Source organism: Phyllobates terribilis, unplaced genomic scaffold, assembly GCF_046119375.1.
Source record: "Phyllobates terribilis strain yellow unplaced genomic scaffold, ASM4611937v1 Scaffold_1__5_contigs__length_1240528914, whole genome shotgun sequence".
In the NCBI taxonomy this organism is placed as follows: Eukaryota; Metazoa; Chordata; class Amphibia; order Anura; family Dendrobatidae; genus Phyllobates; species Phyllobates terribilis.
In genome coordinates, this window is record NW_027362761.1 from 660,932,189 (window position 1) to 660,954,101 (window position 21,913).

Consider the following 21,913-nt stretch of genomic DNA (forward strand, 5'->3'; position numbering starts at 1 on the left):
TTTCACTATGTGGCTATTCTATTCATGGGATAGTCATGGGACCCTCGATATTTAAACTACGGTGGACAGGTGAGGATGAGGTTGGTTTATTATGTTACCTTTATTACAGGTGATCATGGGCTTTGGGGACTAGGTGTAAGGTGAGTATATGGTGTTTTTTTATTTTTTGCAGGGGCGGAGTTCATCGGGGACAAGGTGTAGGTGAGTATAATCTGTTTTTTTTTTGTTAATTTTACCATTGTTTTTTACTTTAAGCACAGGAGAGTATAAATCAGACGTGTGCTGTTCGATTTTTGATCAGATACTACATGGATAGCACAATGACTTTTGCTATTCAATAGTGCTGTTAAGGTCTGACTATTGGTGAGAAAAACATCGCAGCATGCACTATTCTCTACCAAGTCTTTGATGAAACTCACCTATTCAAGTCTATGGGTGCGTAAAAAAAAATTGTATCCCTCCCAGAACATCCACGTTGTATCTTATTTTTACCAATACATTTCTATTATGAAACTAGAAACCTATTTGATCATGTACATTTTTTTAATATAGTCTTATGAAAACAAATGTCAAATGGACGCAAAAAAAAAACGGACATGTGAATGGCACACGGATATAAATCATGTAAGACTTTTGGATGAAACAAACGATTTTTCATACTCTTGTCTGCAGCTGATCTTATTTTGAGAGTCCTACTAATTGATCATGCCTCAGATGCAATCTATTAGATTTTGATTTATGGCAGACCTGGGGCTAGTTTCAGGGTTCCAGTTGCCATAGCAAATATCGTTTCCCTGCAGTTATGCTGCGGAGAGCCAGTGGAGTGACAAAAGGTGCAATGTCCTTCTGGCAAACTCTTTATATACTGTGGTTGCCATTGAATGAATGCAGCATAAGGAGTTAATTGACCCAGTGCAGAGTGCTAACAGTCCTCAGTCTCTGCTTCTGTGTCTGTTTTAAAATCAGGGAGTGAGTCCTTGATCATGAACCTTGGTGAAGATGCACTGCTTATTCATGTCCTAATGGAAACTGGCATGTTCTAGTATCAAAGAAGTTGTCTAGTACTTTAGATTAACCCCCCAATGTATTCCTCCGGGGCCCCTAAGGATTTTTGTAATTAGCTTACGTTGCAGATACTGCCTGTGAGTGGAGCTATCCTTGGCCGCTCACAGGCATCATGTGACCCCCGTACTGACGTCATGACAAGTGAGGCGTCCATCATATGAGCAAATGATTTTTATTCTCTGGGATTATCAATGAAGTATGACTTTGAGTTACTGATTTATAATATACATTAGGTTATGTGCTCAATTTCAGTATTTGCAGCAGAAAAATCTGAAGCCAGTGGCTCTCTGTAACACCATAGTTTTCAACTGAAGGTGCATCTGAGGACGCTGGGCGCAGTCACACCCTCCGAAATTGTAAACGTTACACTCCTGAGCATACCTTTTTAATACGTGTTAACATCTGCATTTTTCATTTTTGTTGTTTTAATCCGTCATAGCAAAAGATCAACGAAAATGGTGGCAGTGCTGGATCTAACTCTGAGCCCAATAGACCCCATTGACTAAAATGTTGTTGGGTGTCTGTCATAGCGTTTATACTTTCACAATTTTCAAATGGCTTATTAGCCAAATATTTCTGATGGAATCTGCAAAACAGTCTTAAACGTAGATGTGAATAGATGCTTATTGCTACATACTTTCACACAGTTTTAACAGATTATCCACTTAATATGCTAAATGATGGGAAATTAAAAACAAAAAAACAGAAATGTGTAGAGTTTATTGAGCTACTTGGCAGCCCTTTGCAGGTCCTCTCCAGCATCACATGATCACAGTTATGACTTGCCGAGTCACACGGCTCTTTGCTTTGAGTGGAGGTCACTCTCTGAATTTAAGTCTTTGATACTTGGAATGAGACTAGAGAGCATCGTTCTGAGTTTCATTGGCTTATATTGATAAACAGTGACCTCCACTTCACTCATAAGACACGGTCTGTTTCGGCAAGTCACAAATATGGTCAGGTGACATACTCTGCATACTCATTATAAATTTGCTAATAGATGAGAAAATTAAAAACACCAAAGTGCTTTTTTATTGATATGCTGTCAGTTTTTTGTGTGCCCATTTTGTGGTAGTGAATATGTATGCATATAAAACACAACAGTCAGCATTCATTTTTTTTTGTTTACTACAGGATGAAGATCCATCGTTCCCAAGTTTAATTGTTGTCTGTGGTGATCATGGGATGTCAGAGGCTGGAAGTCATGGAGGATCATCTGATGAGGAAGTGCAGACCCCGCTCTTGTTAATTAGTTCAGCATTTCACGACAATGCAGGTGCAGCTTTGCTAGAAAAGCATTTCAATTGGGTAGTTGTGTACTAGACCTAACAATCTTGTGTATAACCTGCATATTTTGAGTCTTTCTTCCTTCCATGTGCTGGTTTCTGTAATTGGACATTTTCTCTGTCAGTGCATGCTGAATTGTTGAGTGTGATGTCACTCCTGTGATGTCAGAACTTTTCTGCTTCGTCTTACTCCTCACTCACAGCATTCATGTGAAGCACAAGCTATGGCCTCATTCATACATCAGTTTTTTTGGTCCGTTTTCATCAGTGTTTTTAAGGAAAAATCATGAGTGGAACCTGTGAGAAAAAAAATATAGTTAAAAGTAATGGACCTGTTCCGTGGTTTGGAGCCACTCCTGGTTTTGACTTTAAAATGCTGATAAAACACTAACCAGAAAAACTGATGTCTGAATTAGGCCTAAGATAGAAATAATATAACCTCACCCACCTTATCGTTGCCCTTTTAATAACATTACATGTTTTTTATGGCGAAGAAGGTTTCTGCACACTTACCCATATGCTGCAGAACATACCTTTCATACATTGCAATCATAATTTTGTTATCCAGGCCCGGACTGGCAATCTACCTTATCAGGCCGATTCTCAGAAGGCCGCTGACATAATGTATCAACCAGTCGACTTCTGTGCAGTGTGGCCAAATGAAGGGCAGTGAACGCAATATACACACAGCTCTGAGAATTAGTTATGTTCTCAGCTCATTGATACCTGGAGCACGGCTCCACCTCTGTCTTTTTTAGCTGCATACAAGATGCCCTTTTCCTCTTCATTAGGTAGCAGCAAGCAGTGCATGTTGCCCAGCAGCAAGAGACCAATGGCAGAAAATGTCAGTAATTGCATCTTCTCAGCTTGAGAGCAGTTTATTATTGTGGACAGTAGGTGGCAGTGTCACAAATTGATGCTGGAACCTGTTCACTGCCAGCACCTCACTAGACTGTCTACCCCATAACTGCTTGAATTCCCTTCTCAACTGCTGCCTGTAGACAAAAAGAAACTGCTGTCTATACACAATGTCTCCCTTTCCTATTATCATTAAAGGCAGTTGAGGGAGGTTGTAACACTACTGCCTGCGTCCCTGCATGGTTTCCCATCCCCCACCACACAGGTACACAGACTTACTCACCACCCAGGGCCGTTCAATGAGTTCCTTGTCCTCTGCTTGCTGTGTGCAGTGAGCTCCTTGTCCTCTGCTTGCTGTGCATGTCTCCTGGCTGCATCCTTAGGGTGCCTGCACTTCATGATTCTTAAAGAAACAGTGCGCGCATTCCTAATGTGTTCCCGGCCTATTGCTGGGAGGCACTTGGTACTAAAGGCACCTCCACCTGTTGGGAGGTGCCTGAGCAACATTCTCTTTCAGTATGTGTGTGCCCGCCCGTGCAACTGCTGAGTTTTCAGGTCCTGTCTTGTTTCTGTCTCTGAACCCTGAACCTGTTTCCCTGGGTTTGAATGCCCAGCCCCCGAACCCTGAAACCTGTACCTGTGTCTGTTCTTGTCTGAATTAGGTCCTATCCCTGAACCTGTTTGTATCTAGTCTGGACCTATCTCAAAACTGCAGTATCTGAATCAGTGCCTATCTCTAATCTGTTGTTTCTGTTCTACATTAGTAATTAGTGTGTGCACTTGCTACTTTATTGTAAGTACCTAGTGTGAATCTTGTTCTGTCTGTCCTGTGTGTACTTGTCCTTAAGTTCGGCTTGTGTGTACCTAGCTCTGTCTTTACCTATCTTTGTATGTGTCCTGTATGAGCCTGATGCAGTTTGTTCTATGTGAACCTGCGGTCGAGTACTCTGCCAGGGACCCGGTTCTTTCTGAAGCTGTTCCTGTCCGTCCAGTCTGAACTGGGTCCTACCTGTGTCTGTACATCAACCGTGCCCGCCAGCACCAGCCTGCCTGTGCATCAGCTGTGCGCGCCAGCCTGCCTGTGCGTCAGCTGTGCGCGCCAGCCTGCCTGTGCGTCAGCTGTGCGCGCCAGCCTGCCTGTGCGTCAGCTGTGCGCGCCAGCCTGCCTGTGCGTCAGCTGTGCGCGCCAGCCTGCCTGTGCGTCAGCTGTGCGCGCCAGCCTGCCTGTGCGTCAGCTGTGCGCGCCAGCCTGCCTGTGCGTCAGCTGTGCGCGCCAGCCTGCCTGTGCGTCAGCTGTGCGCGCCAGCCTGCCTGTACGTCAAGCTGTGCGCGCCAGCCTTCCTGTGCGTCAAGCTGTGCACGCCAGCCTTCCTGTGCGTCAAGCTTTGCGCACCAGCCTTCCTGTGCGTCAAGCTTTGCGCGCCAGCCTTCCTGTGCGTCAAGCTTTGCGCGCCAGCCTTCCTGTGCGTCAGCTTTGCGCGCCAGCCTTCCTGTGCGTCAGCTTTGCGCGCCAGCCTTCCTGTGCGTCAGCTTTGCGCGCCAGCCTTCCTGTGCGTCAGCTTTGCGCGCCAGCCTGCCTGTTCGTCAGCTTTGCGCGCCAGCCTGCCTGTGCGTCAGCTTTGCGCGCCAACCTGCCTGTGCGTCAGCTGTGCACTCCAGCCTGCCTGTGCGTCAGCTGTGCCAGTCAGTATACATGCCGTGTCCGCTATTATCCCTGCCTTTCCTGCCAGCATCTGTTTTTACAGTTGCCTGTCCCTTTAAAAGTCGGCTGCTACTTCCTGACACCGTCCTGGAGTGGTACCTGGCAGCTACGTGCTGCACAAACCTGACCTCCCCATTCAAAGTGGGGATACACATCAGTGGGATACATTAGTGTCTGCACAGCTTGTGAAGTTGTTGGTCTTACGTGTTCAGTCCTCGTCTTACTTTTCACTGACTTCTGATGCTGTTTTATGGCTGCTGTCCTGGGATGAGGTAGGGTTGTGAAGACCGCCGGCTGCAGCATAGGGGATATCAGACTGTGTATAGTATAAGTAATAGAATGTATATTGTATATGTACTGTGTAAGTGTTTTTCTGTTTATAAATACTGTATATACTCGTGTATAATCTGACTTTTTCAGCACATTTTTTGTGTTGAAAAAGCCCTCCTCGGCTTATACTCTGGTATATACTTACATTCCGGTTGTGGAAGGTGGTGTGGTGGGTGTTGTGGCGGAGGAGCTGGGCATAGGCAGTAGCCGGCTGCTGCAGCTACCACTTGTGCCCGCTGCTAAAGAAAATGCATATTCACTTTTCTCCACGCCCATGGGAGTGTAGAGGAGCGAATTTGCATTTTCTTTAATAGCGCGCACTGTAGCCGCAGCCGCCGGCTTACTGCTGCGGCTCAGCTATCCTCTGTGCCTGCTATTAGAGAGAATGAATATTCAATCTTCTCCACTCCCGTGGGCGTGGAGAAAAGTGAATATTCATTCTCTTAAGTAGCGGGCACAGAGGTTTGCTCAGTTGCAGCAGGAGCTTCGGCCGCTGCTGACACCGCGCGCTATTAAAGAAAATGCATATTCACTCCTCTTCATGGCCATAGTTCTGGCGTGGAGAAGAGTGAATATCCCCGCAGCTCACCTCAGCGTCTGAGGGCACATGGCAGTGACGTCATGAGCTGCTCAGATGCTGAGATCAGCTGCTGGCTGACAGAACGCAGCGCTGGAGCAGAGGGAAGGAGGGTGAGAAGTGTTTATTTTTTTTCATGTGTGCAGTGATGGGGGGGGGGTATGCTTGCAAGAATGGGGATGGGTGGCCTTGCATACCAGAATGGGGGGGGCATGCGTACCAGGATTTTGGATGAGGGGTCCATGCATACCAGGAGAGGGGATGAGGGGGCCATGCATACCAGGATTGACGATGAGGGGGCCATGCTTACCAGGATGGGGGAATTTACCTGTAGCTTCTGCATTTCCCACCCTAGGTTTGTACTCGAGTCAGTAAGTTTTCCCAGTTTTTTTATGGTAAAATTAGGTGCCTCTGCTTATATTCGGGTTGGCTTATACTCGAGTTTATACGGGTAAGTGCTTAAGGATATACTGTATATCATTCATGTATATGTGATAAGGCCTGAATTCACAATTGCCGTTACTTGACTGATTCTTAGTGGGCCACTCCTGTATTAACTACCCTTGATGACTAATGCTTATGCATATATGTGTGACTGTGTAACATGCAAGCACTCCTTTTCATTGGGTGTGCTGTCCTGTGCAGTAACTTGCTGGGGTCCTGTGTTGTCTTTGGGTACAGGCGCAGTGCTGGTATATGCGAGGCTATCAGTGCAGAGTGAGACTAAACTGGATATGCACTGATAACTCCAACTGGCTGTCATTTACCGCCCCCCAGCCACCACTTTCTTCGACCGCTTCACCACCTGGCTGCCTCACTTCCTTTCCGCTGACATCCCCACTATTATCATGGGCGACTTCAACATCCCCATTGATGCATCCCACTCATCTGTCTCTAAGCTTCTATCCCTCACTTCCTCCTTTAGCCTTGCTCAATGGTGTTCTGTCCCCACTCACAAAGATGGCCACACACTGGACCGCATCTTCACCCGCCTCTGTTCCCTATCTAACTTCTTTAACTCTCCTCTCCCCCTGTCTGACCACATCCTACTTAAATTCTCTGCCCTCTCCTCTCCATGTCCACAATCCCCACTCCACAAACTTGCACACCCTCACAGAAACCTCAAACACCTTGATCTACACTCACTCTCTGAATCCCTCCTCCCTCTTACAGACATAAATTCCTTACACAACGCTGATGCTGCTGCTGCTTTATATAACACCACAACAGCTGCAGCTCTCAATTCAGTCGCCCTTCTCACACATACCAAAGCTCGCACATTCAATAGGCAACCCTGGCACACCAACCTCACTAAAGAACTGTGACATGCCTCCAGTGTTGCTGAGCGGAGATGGAAAAGGTCACACTCCATCGAGCACTTCATCGCATTCAAACAATCCTTCGCTATTTTCAAGTCCACACTCACAGCAGCAAAACAAACCTACTTCTCATCTCTCATATCCTCACTGTCTCACAACCCTAAACAGCTATTCAACACTTTCAATTCTCTCCTTCGTCCCCCAGCGCTTCCTCCCTCTCCTCTCATCTCAGCCTAAGAGTTTGCCTCATTCTTCAAGCAGAAGATTGACACCATCAGACAAAGCTTTTGCCACAGCCCTGTCGCATATTAACTCAGCCCTCCTCCAAACCCCACTTCTCCACCATTATAGAAGATCAAGTCTCCTCTTTACTCTCCAAATCACACCTCACCCCCTGCGAACTTAACCCAGTCCCATCCCACCTCCTCTTTAACCTTACCACAGTCTTCATCCCAACCCTAACCCACCTTTTCTAACTTTCACTAACAACCGGTGTCTTCCCCTCATGTTTCAAACACACCTCAATCACACCCATCCTCAAAGAGCCCTTCCTTGACCCATCCTCTCCGATTAACTATTACCCTATATCACTTCTACCCTATGCCTCAAAACTACTGGAACAACATGTCCAACTTGAACTGTCCTCCCACCTCTCCTCATGTTCCCTCTTCGACCACTTTCAATCTGGCTTCGGACCGCATCACTCCACTGAAACTGCCCTGACTAAAGTCATCAACGACCTACTAACCGCCAAATCCAAGCGACACTACTCTGTCCTCCTCCTTCTGACCCTGTTACCTGCCTTCGACACAGTGGACCATTCCCTCTTAGAACAGACTCCTCTCATCTCTTGGCATCACAGACTTGGCCCTATCTTGGATCTCTTCATACCTAACAGACGGGACATTCATCGTCTCCCACTCACACACCACCTCCTCATCTCGCCCCCTATCTGTCGGTGTCCTCCAAGGTTCAGTTCTAGGACCCCTGCTATTCTCCATCTACACCTTTGGCCTGGGACAGCTCATAGTCTCACGGCTTTCAGTATCACCTCTATGCTGATGACACACAGATCTACCTCTCTGGACCCGATATCTCCTCCCTACTAACCAAAATCTCACAATGTCTGTCCGCTATCTCATTCTTCTTCGCTGCTACATTTCTAAAACTTAACATGGATAGAACAGAATTTATTATCTTTCCACCTTTTCATTCACCCCCCCCCCCCCATCTGACCTATCCATCAACGTCAATGGCTGTTCACTCTCCACAGTCCTGCAAGCTCGCTGCCTTGGGGTAACCCTGGACTCTGATCTCTCCTTCAAACCAGATAGCCAAGCCCTTTTCACTTTCTGCCGACTCCAACTCAAAAATATCTCCCGGATCTGCTCATTCCTCAGCAAAGACTGCAAAAACACTAGTGCATGCCCTGATCTCCTGCCTCGACTACTGCAACCTCCTGCTCTGTGGCCACCCTTCCAACACTCTCACACCCCTCCAATCTATCCTAAACTCTGCTGCCCAACTAATCCACCTGTCTCCCCGCTATTCCCTGGCTTTCCATTCTGTCAATCCCTTCACTGGCTCCCCATTGCCCAGAGACTCCAGTTCAAAACCCTAACTCTGGCATACAAAGCCATCCACAACCTGTCTCCTCCATACATCTGTGATCTAGTCTCCCGGTACTTACCTGCACGCAACCTTCGATCCTCACAAGATCTCCTTCTCTACTCCCCTAATATCTCCTCTTCCCACAATCGCATACAAGATTTCTCCAGTGCATCCCCCCTACTCTGGAACTCTTTACCCCAACATATCAGACTTTCGCCCACCGTGGAAACCTTAAAAAAAAAACGTAGGAAAACCTCTTCTGACAAGCCAACAACCTGCAGTAACCATCACTCCACCATATTGCTGCATGAACATCTCTTCCCCAGCTTACTGTATCCTCACCCATCCCTTGTAAACTGTGAGCCCTCGCGGGCAGGGTCCTCTCTCCTCCTGTACCAGTTGCTGACACGTTTTGTTAGAATTATTTTAAGTGTTTTTGCTATGTATACTCCCTTTTTCACATGTAAAGCGCCATGGAATAAATGGCGCTATAGTAATAAATAATAATAATAATATGTCTGCAGATGAGTGTTGTGCTCTGTCCCGAACGCCCAGCACACAATGCATCCATGTGTTGAGCTATTATTTCTCGCTCTGGGCCGTATTTGTTCTAACATGCTTAAATACGTAATGTTCCTTCTGTACCCCACCTCTGAAAATGAACATCTATGTAGGTATACCTCAAACCCTTTGCAGCCTCTAATAAATTTTCCTCCAGGATTGCCCATTATTTAGCTCCATCCATCTTACCATCAACTCTGATTTTATTAACTATTCAGTGTGGTATGACTATCTTTTTTAAGGGTATAAAATTTAAAGTTTGAAAATTGCAAATTTGTCACGTTTTTTGATATTTTAATAAATAAATGCAAATCCTATTGACCTAAGTTTACCACGAAAAAAACAATCCCAGGATAACAGAGGAATTTTGAAGTCTTCCAGAGTTATTACCACATATAGTGACACTGGTCAGAATTGAAAATTCTGGCCTGGTCAGGAAGGTGAAAGCAGGCTTGGGGGTGAAGGTGTTAAAGCATCAATATTGCATTTGTGATTTTACCAAAAACATCTGCTTGCATAATAATAATAAAAAAGCAGTAAATTGACATGAGGTAAAGGTTTTCAGTCTTCAGCATGTTCATTTATGTTGCTGATTTTTAGTGGTTTTTGAAATTAAAAACAAAAAAGTTTTGCACCTACCATTAAAAAACTTAAAGTGAAGATTAAGGAAATTAGATGAATAAAGAATCTTACCACATGTGTTAACCACATTGAAGGGTTTAATCACATATGGGCTCCATGGGATGATTATGTTACTAACTTGACTTAAGATGAGGTGTATTACATTCCTTTCTTCTTTCTCTCCCATCCCTTCTCTTTTTATCCACCCTCCCCTTCATAGTTCTTTTGTTTTATTTACTGACTATTGATGTTTGATGTTTATTGGGATTAAAAATATTTTTTTCACTGTATATCGGAGACATTCGTACTGGTTTTTGAAAATACTCTAAACTGATGACTTCTTGTCTGATATGATCGCCCAAGTTTATAACATGTATTAAATAGATGCATTATTATTTGGCTATGTTAAAAAATATTAACCGCTTCCCGACCGCCCACTGTACATAAACGTCCGCGCTGCCTGGGCTCTGTGCAGCGCTGACGTTTATTAACGGTCGGTGGTCCCACAGTGCTCAGGACCCCCAGGGTCCTGCAAGCGCTGCAGGTTAGGTGCAGAGCAGTAGCTCTGACAGGGGAAATCATCGGGACCTGATTAGATCAGGTCCCAATGATGTTAACCCTTTACTGTCTTCTATATGCATCGATCCATAGCAATCGCAGCATTTAGGAGATAGTGAGAGGAGAGGGGGTCGTCCACTCACCTTTCCGACGGCCCCCGTGATGCCCGATAGGACCTTGCGTTGTCATGACAGCCGGAGGTCACATGACATGACATGGGTCTGCCATGCTCGGTGTCCTGCTAGGCTCGGCCTGCAGCTGAAGTCTAGCAGGAGACAGACAGTGTAAAACTGTCAGCTGAGCTCTCATGCAATGTAATACATGTCTATTGCATTGCATGAGAACAGTGATTAGAAAAATAAAAATTGATGTCCCATACAGAGACTAAGTAAAAATGTAAAAAAAAGTCTAAAAAATGTTTTCAATCTGTTAAAAAAAAATCACAAAATAAAAAAAATATATATATAATTAAACCAATAAATCTGTATATTTATGCAAAATCAAAAAAAGTACACATATTTGGTATCGCCGCGTCTGGAACAACTCGATCTATAAAACTGTCACATTAATTAACCCCTTCTGTGCACATCGTAAAAAATAAAAAACGGAGCAAAAAAAACTATGCTTTTTCATCATATCGCCAAACAAAAAGTGGAAAAAAATGCGAACAAAAAGCCAAATGGAAATAAAAATGGTACCGCTGAAAACGTCATCTTGTCCCGCAAAAAAAAATCCGCTATACAGCTCCATCAGCCAAAAAATAAAAAAAAGTTATAGTTCTCAAAATAAAGCAATGCAAAAAAAAAATTTTTTCTATAGAATTGTTTTATTGTGTAAAAGCGCCAAAACATATATAATTTTTTTTAAGTGTAGTATCGCTGTAAATGTACTGAGCCGAAAAATAAAGCTGCCTCATCACTTTTACCACACACAGAACTGCATAAAAAAAAATCCTGAATTGTTGGTTTTTGTTCATTTTACCTCCCAAAAAACGGAATAGAAAGCGATCAAAAAATGTCACGTACCCAAAAATGGTACCAATAAAAACGTCAACTCGTCCTGCAAAAAACAAGCCCTTAGATGACTCTGTCGGCCCAAATATGGAAGAATTATAGCTTTCAAAATATCGCAATGCAAAAACTAGATTTTGGAAGAAAAAAAAAGCTTTTTAGTGTGTGACAGCTGTCAATCATAAAAACCTGATATGAATCTGGTATCGCTGTAAAAGCACCGACCCGAAGAATTAAGTAATCTCATCACTTATACCGCACGAGGAACGGCGTAAAAAATAAATAAAACCAATTCTTCACCTGCTACTGATTTGTTTATTATGTCTCCCAAAGACCGCAGTAAGGCTCTGCTCACATTTATCCTGCGCTGAGCGCTTACACCGGGGTTTCCATGTAAATCAATGAAATACGTGATTTAGACAGACCACCCGGCAGAAGATTCCCTGTAATGAGGCAGATGTATGCACTGTGGATGCCGTCTGGCCTGCGATCCCACGGTGTCCATTTTTTTTACGCGTTCATAAAAGTGCGGTTGGCCACAGTTTTGTGCACTTCTGAAAAAAAGGACACCGCTAAACAGGGTAACTCTGCTACCTCATTATAGTGAATGGATCCCACGGGGGTTTCATCTGAATTACATCACTTGGAGATTTAGATGGAAACCCCGATGTAAGTGCCCACTCAGGTCCGTTTATCTGTTAAAAATATAAGGGACTTCCAAGTTACTGGTAGCACAAAGGCTCTGGAAAAGCGAAATGGCTCTTGCCCCCCAAAAGAAATTCAGAAAATTTTGTGCTCCCAAATTTAAATGCCTCCCTCCCTTCTGAGCCCCACAATGTGCCTAAACTACATTTAGGGTCCACATGTTTGGCATTCCTGTAGCGATGAGAGCCCGCCTAATTTACAGGTGCATGTCTCCAGAAGTGTACTGGTCACTACAGTGTACTGGTCACTTCAACGGCAGTTTGAAATTTTCACTCAGCAACATCCACTGCTGCTTGTTTCTGGAAAAGACCCTTGGAGTCAAAATTGTCACTACACCTGTAGTTAAATTCCCAAAGGGGTATAATTTCCAAAATGGGGTCACTTGAGGGGGGATTCTGCTCTTCTAGCACTTAGAGGCTGTGTATATGGAGTCCGCAAACTGTTCTACAATAATTTGTTCTCCAAGGGTCAAATAGCGCTCCGTCCCTCCCTGGTCTCGTCGTGTGGCTAAGCGGTACTGTATGTATGTATGTATGTATATATTACCAGCAGTGTTCTCCAGTGACCCCGGACATTCCTGTATGTATGTATGTATGTATATATTACCAGCAGTGTTCTCCAGTGACCGCGGACATTCCTGTATGTATATATATATTACCAGTAGTGTTTTCCAGTGACCCCGGACATTCCTGTATTTATGTATATATGACCAGCAGTGTTCTCCAGTGACCGCGGACATTCCTGTATGTATGTATGTATATATTACCAGCAGTGTTCTCCAGTGACCCCGGACATTCCTGTATGTATATATATATTACCAGCAGTGTTCTCCAGTGACCCCGGACATTCCTGTATGTATGTATATATTACCAGCAGTGGTCTCCAGTGACCCCGGACATTCCTGTATGTATGTATATATTACCAGCAGTGGTCTCCAGTGACCCCGGACATTCCTGTATGTATGTATGTATATATTACCAGCAGTGTTCTCCAGTGACCCCGGACATTCCTGTATGTATGTATATATTACCAGCAGTGTTCTCCAGTGACCCCGGACATTCCTGTATGTATGTATATATTACCAGCAGTGTTCTCCAGTGACCCCAGACATTCCTATATGTATGTATATATATATTACCAGCAGTGTTCTCCAGTGACCCCGGACATTCCTGTATGTATGTATGTATATATTACCAGCAGTGTTCTCCAGTGACCCCGGACATTCCTGTATGTATGTATATATTACCAGCAGTGTTCTCCAGTGACCGCGGACATTCCTGTATGTATGTATGTATATATTACCAGCAGTGTTCTCCAGTGACCCCGGACATTCCTGTATGTATGTATGTATATATTACCAGCAGTGTTCTCCAGTGACCCCGGACATTCCTGTATATATGTATGTATATATTACCAGCAGTGTTCTCCAGTGACCCCGGACATTCCTGTCTGTATGTATGTATATATTACCAGCAGTGTTCTCCAGTGACCGCGGACATTCCTGTATGTATGTATGTATATATTACCAGCAGTGTTCTCCAGTGACCGCAGACATTCCTGTATGTATGTATATATTACCAGCAGTGTTCTCCAGTGACCCCGGACATTCCTGTATGTATGTATGTATGTATATATTACCAGCAGTGTTCTCCAGTGACCCCGGACATTCCTGTATGTATGTATATATATATTACCAGCAGTGTTCTCCAGTGACCCCGGACATTCCTGTATGTATGTATATATATATTACCAGCAGTGTTCTCCAGTGACCGCGGACATTCCTGTATGTATGTATATATTACCAGCAGTGGTCTCCAGTGACCCCGGACATTCCTGTATGTATGTATGTATATATTACCAGCAGTGTTCTCCAGTGACCCCGGACATTCCTGTATGTATGTATATATTACCAGCAGTGTTCTCCAGTGACCCCGGACATTCCTGTATGTATGTATATATTACCAGCAGTGGTCTCCAGTGACCCCGGACATTCCTGTATGTATGTATGTATATATTACCAGCAGTGTTCTCCAGTGACCCCGGACATTCCTGTATGTATGTATATATTACCAGCAGTGTTCTCCAGTGACCCCGGACATTCCTGTATGTATGTATATATATATTACCAGCAGTGTTCTCCAGTGACCCCGGACATTCCTGTATGTATGTATATATTACCAGCAGTGTTCTCCAGTGACCCCAGACATTCCTGTATGTATGTATATATATATTACCAGCAGTGTTCTCCAGTGACCCCGGACATTCCTGTGTGTATGTATATATATATTACCAGCAGTGTTCTCCAGTGACCGCGGACATTCCTGTATGTATGTATGTATATATTACCAGCAGTGTTCTCCAGTGACCCCGGACATTCCTGTATGTATGTATGTATATATTACCAGCAGTGTTCTCCAGTGACCCCGGACATTCCTGTATGTATGTATGTATATATTACCAGCAGTGTTCTCCAGTGACCCCGGACATTCCTGTCTGTATGTATGTATATATTACCAGCAGTGTTCTCCAGTGACCGCGGACATTCCTGTATGTATGTATGTATATATTACCAGCAGTGTTCTCCAGTGACCGCAGACATTCCTGTATGTATGTATATATTACCAGCAGTGTTCTCCAGTGACCCCGGACATTCCTGTATGTATGTATGTATGTATATATTACCAGCAGTGTTCTCCAGTGACCCCGGACATTCCTGTATGTATGTATATATTACCAGCAGTGGTCTCCAGTGACCCCGGACATTCCTGTATGTATGTATGTATATATTACCAGCAGTGTTCTCCAGTGACCCCGGACATTCCTGTATGTATGTATATATTACCAGCAGTGTTCTCCAGTGACCCCGGACATTCCTGTATGTATGTATGTATATATTACCAGCAGTGTTCTCCAGTGACCCCGGACATTCCTGTATGTATGTATATATATATTACCAGCAGTGTTCTCCAGTGACCCCGGACATTCCTGTATGTATGTATATATTACCAGCAGTGTTCTCCAGTGACCCCAGACATTCCTGTATGTATGTATATATTACCAGCAGTGTTCTCCAGTGACCCCGGACATTCCTGTATGTATGTATGTATATATTACCAGCAGTGTTCTCCAGTGACCCCGGACATTCCTGTCTGTATGTATGTATATATTACCAGCAGTGTTCTCCAGTGACCGCGGACATTCCTGTATGTATGTATGTATATATTACCAGCAGTGTTCTCCAGTGACCGCAGACATTCCTGTATGTATGTATATATTACCAGCAGTGTTCTCCAGTGACCCCGGACATTCCTGTATGTATGTATGTATGTATATATTACCAGCAGTGTTCTCCAGTGACCCCGGACATTCCTGTATGTATATATATATATATATTACCAGCAGTGTTCTCCAGTGACCGCAGACATTCCTGTATGTATATATACATTACCAGCAGTGTTCTCCAGTGACCCCGGACATTCCTGTATGTATGTATATATTACCAGCAGTGTTCTCCAGTGACCGCAGACATTCCTGTATGTATATATATATTACCAGCAGTGTTCTCCAGTGACCCCGGACATTCCTGTATGTATGTATATATTACCAGCAGTGTTCTCCAGTGACCCCGGACATTCCTGTATGTATGTATGTATGTATGTATATATTACCAGCAGTGTTCTCCAGTGACCCCGGACATTCCTGTATGTATGTATGTATGTATATATATTACCAGCAGTGTTCTCCAGTGACCCCGGACATTCCTGTATGTATGTATGTATGTATATATTACCAGCAGTGTTCTCCAGTGACCGCGGACATTCCTGTATGTATGTATGTATATATTACCAGCAGTGTTCTCCAGTGACCGCGGACATTCCTGTATGTATGTATGTATGTATATATTACCAGCAGTGTTCTCCAGTGACCGCGGACATTCCTGTATGTATGTATGTATATATTACCAGCAGTGTTCTCCAGTGACCGCGGACATTCCTGTATGTATGTATGTATATATTACCAGCAGTGTTCTCCAGTGACCCCGGACATTCCTGTATGTATATATATATTACCAGCAGTGTTCTCCAGTGACCCCGGACATTCCTGTATGTATGTATATATTACCAGCAGTGTTCTCCAGTGACCCCGGACATTCCTGTATGTATGTATGTATATATTACCAGCAGTGTTCTCCAGAGACCCCAGTCATTCCTGTATGTATATATATATTACCAGCAGTGTTCTCCAGTGACCCCGGACATTCCTGTATGTATATATATATATATATTACCAGCAGTGTTCTCCAGTGACCGCAGACATTCCTGTATGTATGTATATATTACCAGCAGTGTTCTCCAGTGACCCCGGACATTCCTGTATGTATGTATATATTACCAGCAGTGTTCTCCAGTGACCCCGGACATTCCTGTATGTATGTATGTATGTATGTATATATATATTACCAGCAGTGTTCTCCAGTGACCGCGGACATTCCTGTATGTATATATATATTACCAGCAGTGTTCTCCAGTGACCCCGGACATTCCTGTATGTATGTATGTATGTATTACCAGCAGTGTTCTCCAGTGACCCCGGACATTCCTGTATGTATGTATATATTACCAGCAGTGTTCTCCAGTGACCCCGGACATTCCTGTATGTATGTATGTATGTATGTATATATATATTACCAGCAGTGTTCTCCAGTGACCGCGGACATTCCTGTATGTATATATATATTACCAGCAGTGTTCTCCAGTGACCCCGGACATTCCTGTATGTATGTATGTATATATTACCAGCAGTGTTCTCCAGTGACCGCGGACATTCCTGTATGTATGTATGTATATATTACCAGCAGTGTTCTCCAGTGACCCCGGACATTCCTGTATGTATGTATGTATATATTACCAGCAGTGTTCTCCAGTGACCCCGGACATTCCTGTATATATGTATATATATATTACCAGCAGTGTTCTCCAGTGACCCCGGACATTCCTGTATGTATGTATATATTACCAGCAGTGTTCTCCAGTGACCCCGGACATTCCTGTATGTATGTATATATATTACCAGCAGTGTTCTCCAGTGACCCCGGACATTCCTGTATGTATGTATATATTACCAGCAGTGTTCTCCAGTGACCCCGGACATTCCTGTATGTATGTATGTATGTATATATATATTACCAGCAGTGTTCTCCAGTGACCCCGGACATTCCTGTATGTATGTATGTATATATTACCAGCAGTGTTCTCCAGTGACCCCGGACATTCCTGTATGTATGTATATATTACCAGCAGTGTTCTCCAGTGACCCCGGACATTCCTGTATGTATGTATGTATATATTACCAGCAGTGTTCTCCAGTGACCCCGGACATTCCTGTATGTATGTATGTATATATTACCAGCAGTGTTCTCCAGTGACCGCGGACATTCCTGTATGTATGTATATGTTACCAGCAGTGTTCTCCAGTGACCGCGGACATTCCTGTATGTATGTATATATATATTACCAGCAGTGTTCTCCAGTGACCCCGGACATTCCTGTATGTATATATATATATTACCAGCAGTGTTCTCCAGTGACCCCGGACATTCCTGTATGTATGTATATATTACCAGCAGTGTTCTCCAGTGACCCCGGACATTCCTGTATGTATGTATGTATATATTACCAGCAGTGTTCTCCAGTGACCGCAGACATTACTGTATGTATATATATATTACCAGCAGTGTTCTCCAGTGACCCCGGACATTCCTGTATGTATGTATATATTACCAGCAGTGTTCTCCAGTGACCCCGGACATTCCTGTATGTATGTATATATATTACCAGCAGTGTTCTCCAGTGACCCCGGACATTCCTGTATGTATGTATATATTACCAGCAGTGTTCTCCAGTGACCCCGGACATTCCTGTATGTATGTATGTATATATTACCAGCAGTGTTCTCCAGTGACCGCGGACATTCCTGTATGTATGTATATATTACCAGTAGTGTTCTCCAGTGACCGCGGACATTCCTGTATGTATGTATGTATATATTACCAGCAGTGTTCTCCAGTGACCGCGGACATTCCTGTATGTATGTATATATTACCAGCAGTGTTCTCCAGTGACCCCGGACATTCCTGTATGTATGTATGTATATATTACCAGCAGTGTTCTCCAGTGACCCCGGACATTCCTGTATGTATGTATATATTACCAGCAGTGTTCTCCAGTGACCCCGGACATTCCTGTATGTATATATATATTACCAGCAGTGTTCTCCAGTGACCCCGGACATTCCTGTATGTATGTATATATATATTACCAGCAGTGTTCTCCAGTGACCGCGGACATTCCTGTATGTATATATTACCAGCAGTGTTCTCCAGTGACCCCGGACATTCCTGTATGTATGTATGTATATATTACCAGCAGTGTTCTCCAGTGACCGCAGACATTCCTGTATGTATGTATGTATATATTACCAGCAGTGTTCTCCAGTGACCCCGGACATTCCTGTATGTATGTATGTATATATTACCAGCAGTGTTCTCCAGTGACCCCGGACATTCCTGTATGTATGTATGTATATATTACCAGCAGTGTTCTCCAGTGACCGCAGACATTCCTGTATGTATGTATGTATATATTACCAGCAGTGTTCTCCAGTGACCCCGGACATTCCTGTATGTATGTATATATATATTACCAGCAGTGTTCTCCAGTGACCGCGGACATTCCTGTATGTATGTATGTATGTATGTATATATATATTACCAGCAGTGTTCTCCAGTGACCCCGGACATTCCTGTATGTATGTATGTATGTATATATTACCAGCAGTGTTCTCCAGTGACCCCGGACATTCCTGTATGTATGTATGTATATATTACCAGCAGTGTTCTCCAGTGACCCCGGACATTCCTGTATGTATGTATGTATATATTACCAGCAGTGTTCTCCAGTGACCCCGGAAATTCCTGTATGTATGTATATATATATTACCAGCAGTGTTCTCCAGTGACCCCGGACATTCCTGTATGTATGTATGTATGTATATATTACCAGCCGTGTTCTCCAGTGACCCCGGACATTCCTGTATGTATGTATGTATATATTACCAGCAGTGTTCTCCAGTGACCCCGGACATTCCTGTATGTATGTATATATATATTACCAGCAGTGTTCTCAAGTGACCGCGGACATTCCTGTATGTATGTATATATTACCAGCAGTGTTCTCCAGTGACCCCGGACATTCCTGTATGTATGTATATATTACCAGCAGTGTTCTCCAGTGACCCCGGACATTCCTGTATGTATGTATATATATATATTACCAGCAGTGTTCTCCAGTGACCCCGGACATTCCTGTATGTATGTATATATTACCAGCAGTGTTCTCCAGTGACCCCGGACATTCCTGTATGTATGTATATATTACCAGCAGTGTTCTCCAGTGACCCCGGACATTCCTGTATGTATGTATGTATATTACCAGCAGTGTTCTCCAGTGACCACGGACATTCCTGTATGTATGTATATATTACCAGCAGTGATCTCCAGTGACCCCGGACATTCCTGTATGTATGTATATATTACCAGCAGTGTTCTCCAGTGACCGCGGACATTCCTGTATGTATGTATGTATGTATATATATATTACCAGCAGTGTTCTCCAGTGACCCCGGACATTCCTGTATGTATATATATATATATATTACCAGCAGTGTTCTCCAGTGACCGCAGACATTCCTGTATGTATATATATATATATATATATTACCAGCTGTGTTCTCCAGTGACCGCGGACATTCCTGTATGTATGTATATATTACCAGCAGTGTTCTCCAGTGACCCCGGACATTCCTGTATGTATGTATATATTACCAGCAGGGTTCTCCAGTGACCCCGGACATTCCTGTATGTATGTATGTATATATATTACCAGCAGTGTTCTCCAGTGACCCCGGACATTCCTGTATGTATGTATGTATATATTACCAGCAGTGTTCTCCAGTGACCCCGGACATTCCTGTATGTATGTATATATTACCAGCAGTGTTCTCCAGTGACCCCGGACATTCCTGTATGTATGTATATATTACCAGCAGTGTTATCCAGTGACCGCGGACATTCCTGTATGTATGTATGTATATATTACCAGCAGTGTTCTCCAGTGACCGCGGACATTCCTGTATGTATGTATGTATATATTACCAGCAGTGTTCTCCAGTGACCGCGGACATTCCTGTATGTATATATATATTACCAGCTGTGTTCTCCAGTGACCCCGGACATTCCTGAATGTATATATATATTACCAGCAGTGTTCTCCAGTGACCCCGGACATTCCTGTATGTATGTATGTATATATTACCAGCAGTGTTCTCCAGTGACCCCGGACATTCCTGTATGTATATATATATATATTACCAGCAGTGTTCTCCAGTGACCGCGGACATTCCTGTATGTATGTATATATATATTACCAGCAGTGTTCTCCAGTGACCCCGGACATTCCTGTATGTATATATATATTACCAGCAGTGTTCTCCAGTGACCCCGGACATTCCTGTATGTATGTATGTATATATTACCAGCAGTGTTCTCCAGTGACCCCGGACATTCCTGTATGTATGTATATATTACCAGCAGTGTTCTCCAGTGACCCCGGACATTCCTGTATGTATGTATGTATATATTACCAGCAGTGTTCTCCAGTGACCCCGGACATTCCTGTATGTATGTATGTATATATTACCAGCAGTGTTCTCCAGTGACCCCGGACATTCCTGTATGTATATATATATATTACCAGCAGTGTTCTCCAGTGACCGCAGACATTCCTGTATGTATGTATGTATATATTACCAGCAGTGTTCTCCAGTGACACCGGACATTCCTGTATGTATGTATGTATATATTACCAGCAGTGTTCTCCAGTGACCGCAGACATTCCTGTATGTATGTGTATATTACCAGCAGTGTTCTCCAGTGACCCCGGACATTCCTGTATGTATATATATATTACCAGCAGTGTTCTCCAGTGACCCCGGACATTCCTGTATGTATATATATATTACCAGCAGTGTTCTCCAGTGACCCCGGACATTCCTGTATGTATGTATGTATATATTACCAGCAGTGTTCTCCAGAGACCCCAGTCATTCCTGTATGTATATATATATTACCAGCAGTGTTCTCCAGTGACCCCGGACATTCCTGTATGTATATATATATATATATTACCAGCAGTGCTCTCCAGTGACCCCGGACATTCCTGTATGTATGTATATATTACCAGCAGTGTTCTCCAGTGACCCCGGACATTACTGTATGTATGTATATATTACCAGCAGTGTTCTCCAGTGACCCCGGACATTCCTGTATGTATGTATGTATATATATATTACCAGCAGTGTTCTCCAGTGACCGCGGACATTCCTGTATGTATATATATATTACCAGCAGTGTTCTCCAGTGACCCCGGACATTCCTGTATGTATGTATATATTACCAGCAGTGTTCTCCAGTGACCCCGGACATTCCTGTATGTATGTATGTATATATTACCAGCAGTGTTCTCCAGTGACCCCGGACATTCCTGTATGTATGTATGTATATATTACCAGCAGTGTTCTCCAGTGACCCCGGACATTCCTGTATGTATGTATGTATATATTACCAGCAGTGTTCTCCAGTGACCGCGGACATT

General features: G+C 43.7%; 1 protein-coding gene across 2 annotated transcripts in view; it reads left to right on the forward strand.

The window, feature by feature from the left end:
• The window catches only part of PIGG (phosphatidylinositol glycan anchor biosynthesis class G (EMM blood group)), a 287,774-nt gene that overhangs the window by 103,813 nt on the left and 162,048 nt on the right, over positions 1 to 21,913 (forward strand). For both annotated transcript variants that reach the window (XM_073684905.1, XM_073684914.1), the window contains exon 5: positions 2,200 to 2,341. In XM_073684905.1, coding sequence (XP_073541006.1) covers positions 2,200 to 2,341 — 142 coding nt within the window. The remainder of the gene's footprint in view (positions 1 to 2,199; positions 2,342 to 21,913) is intronic.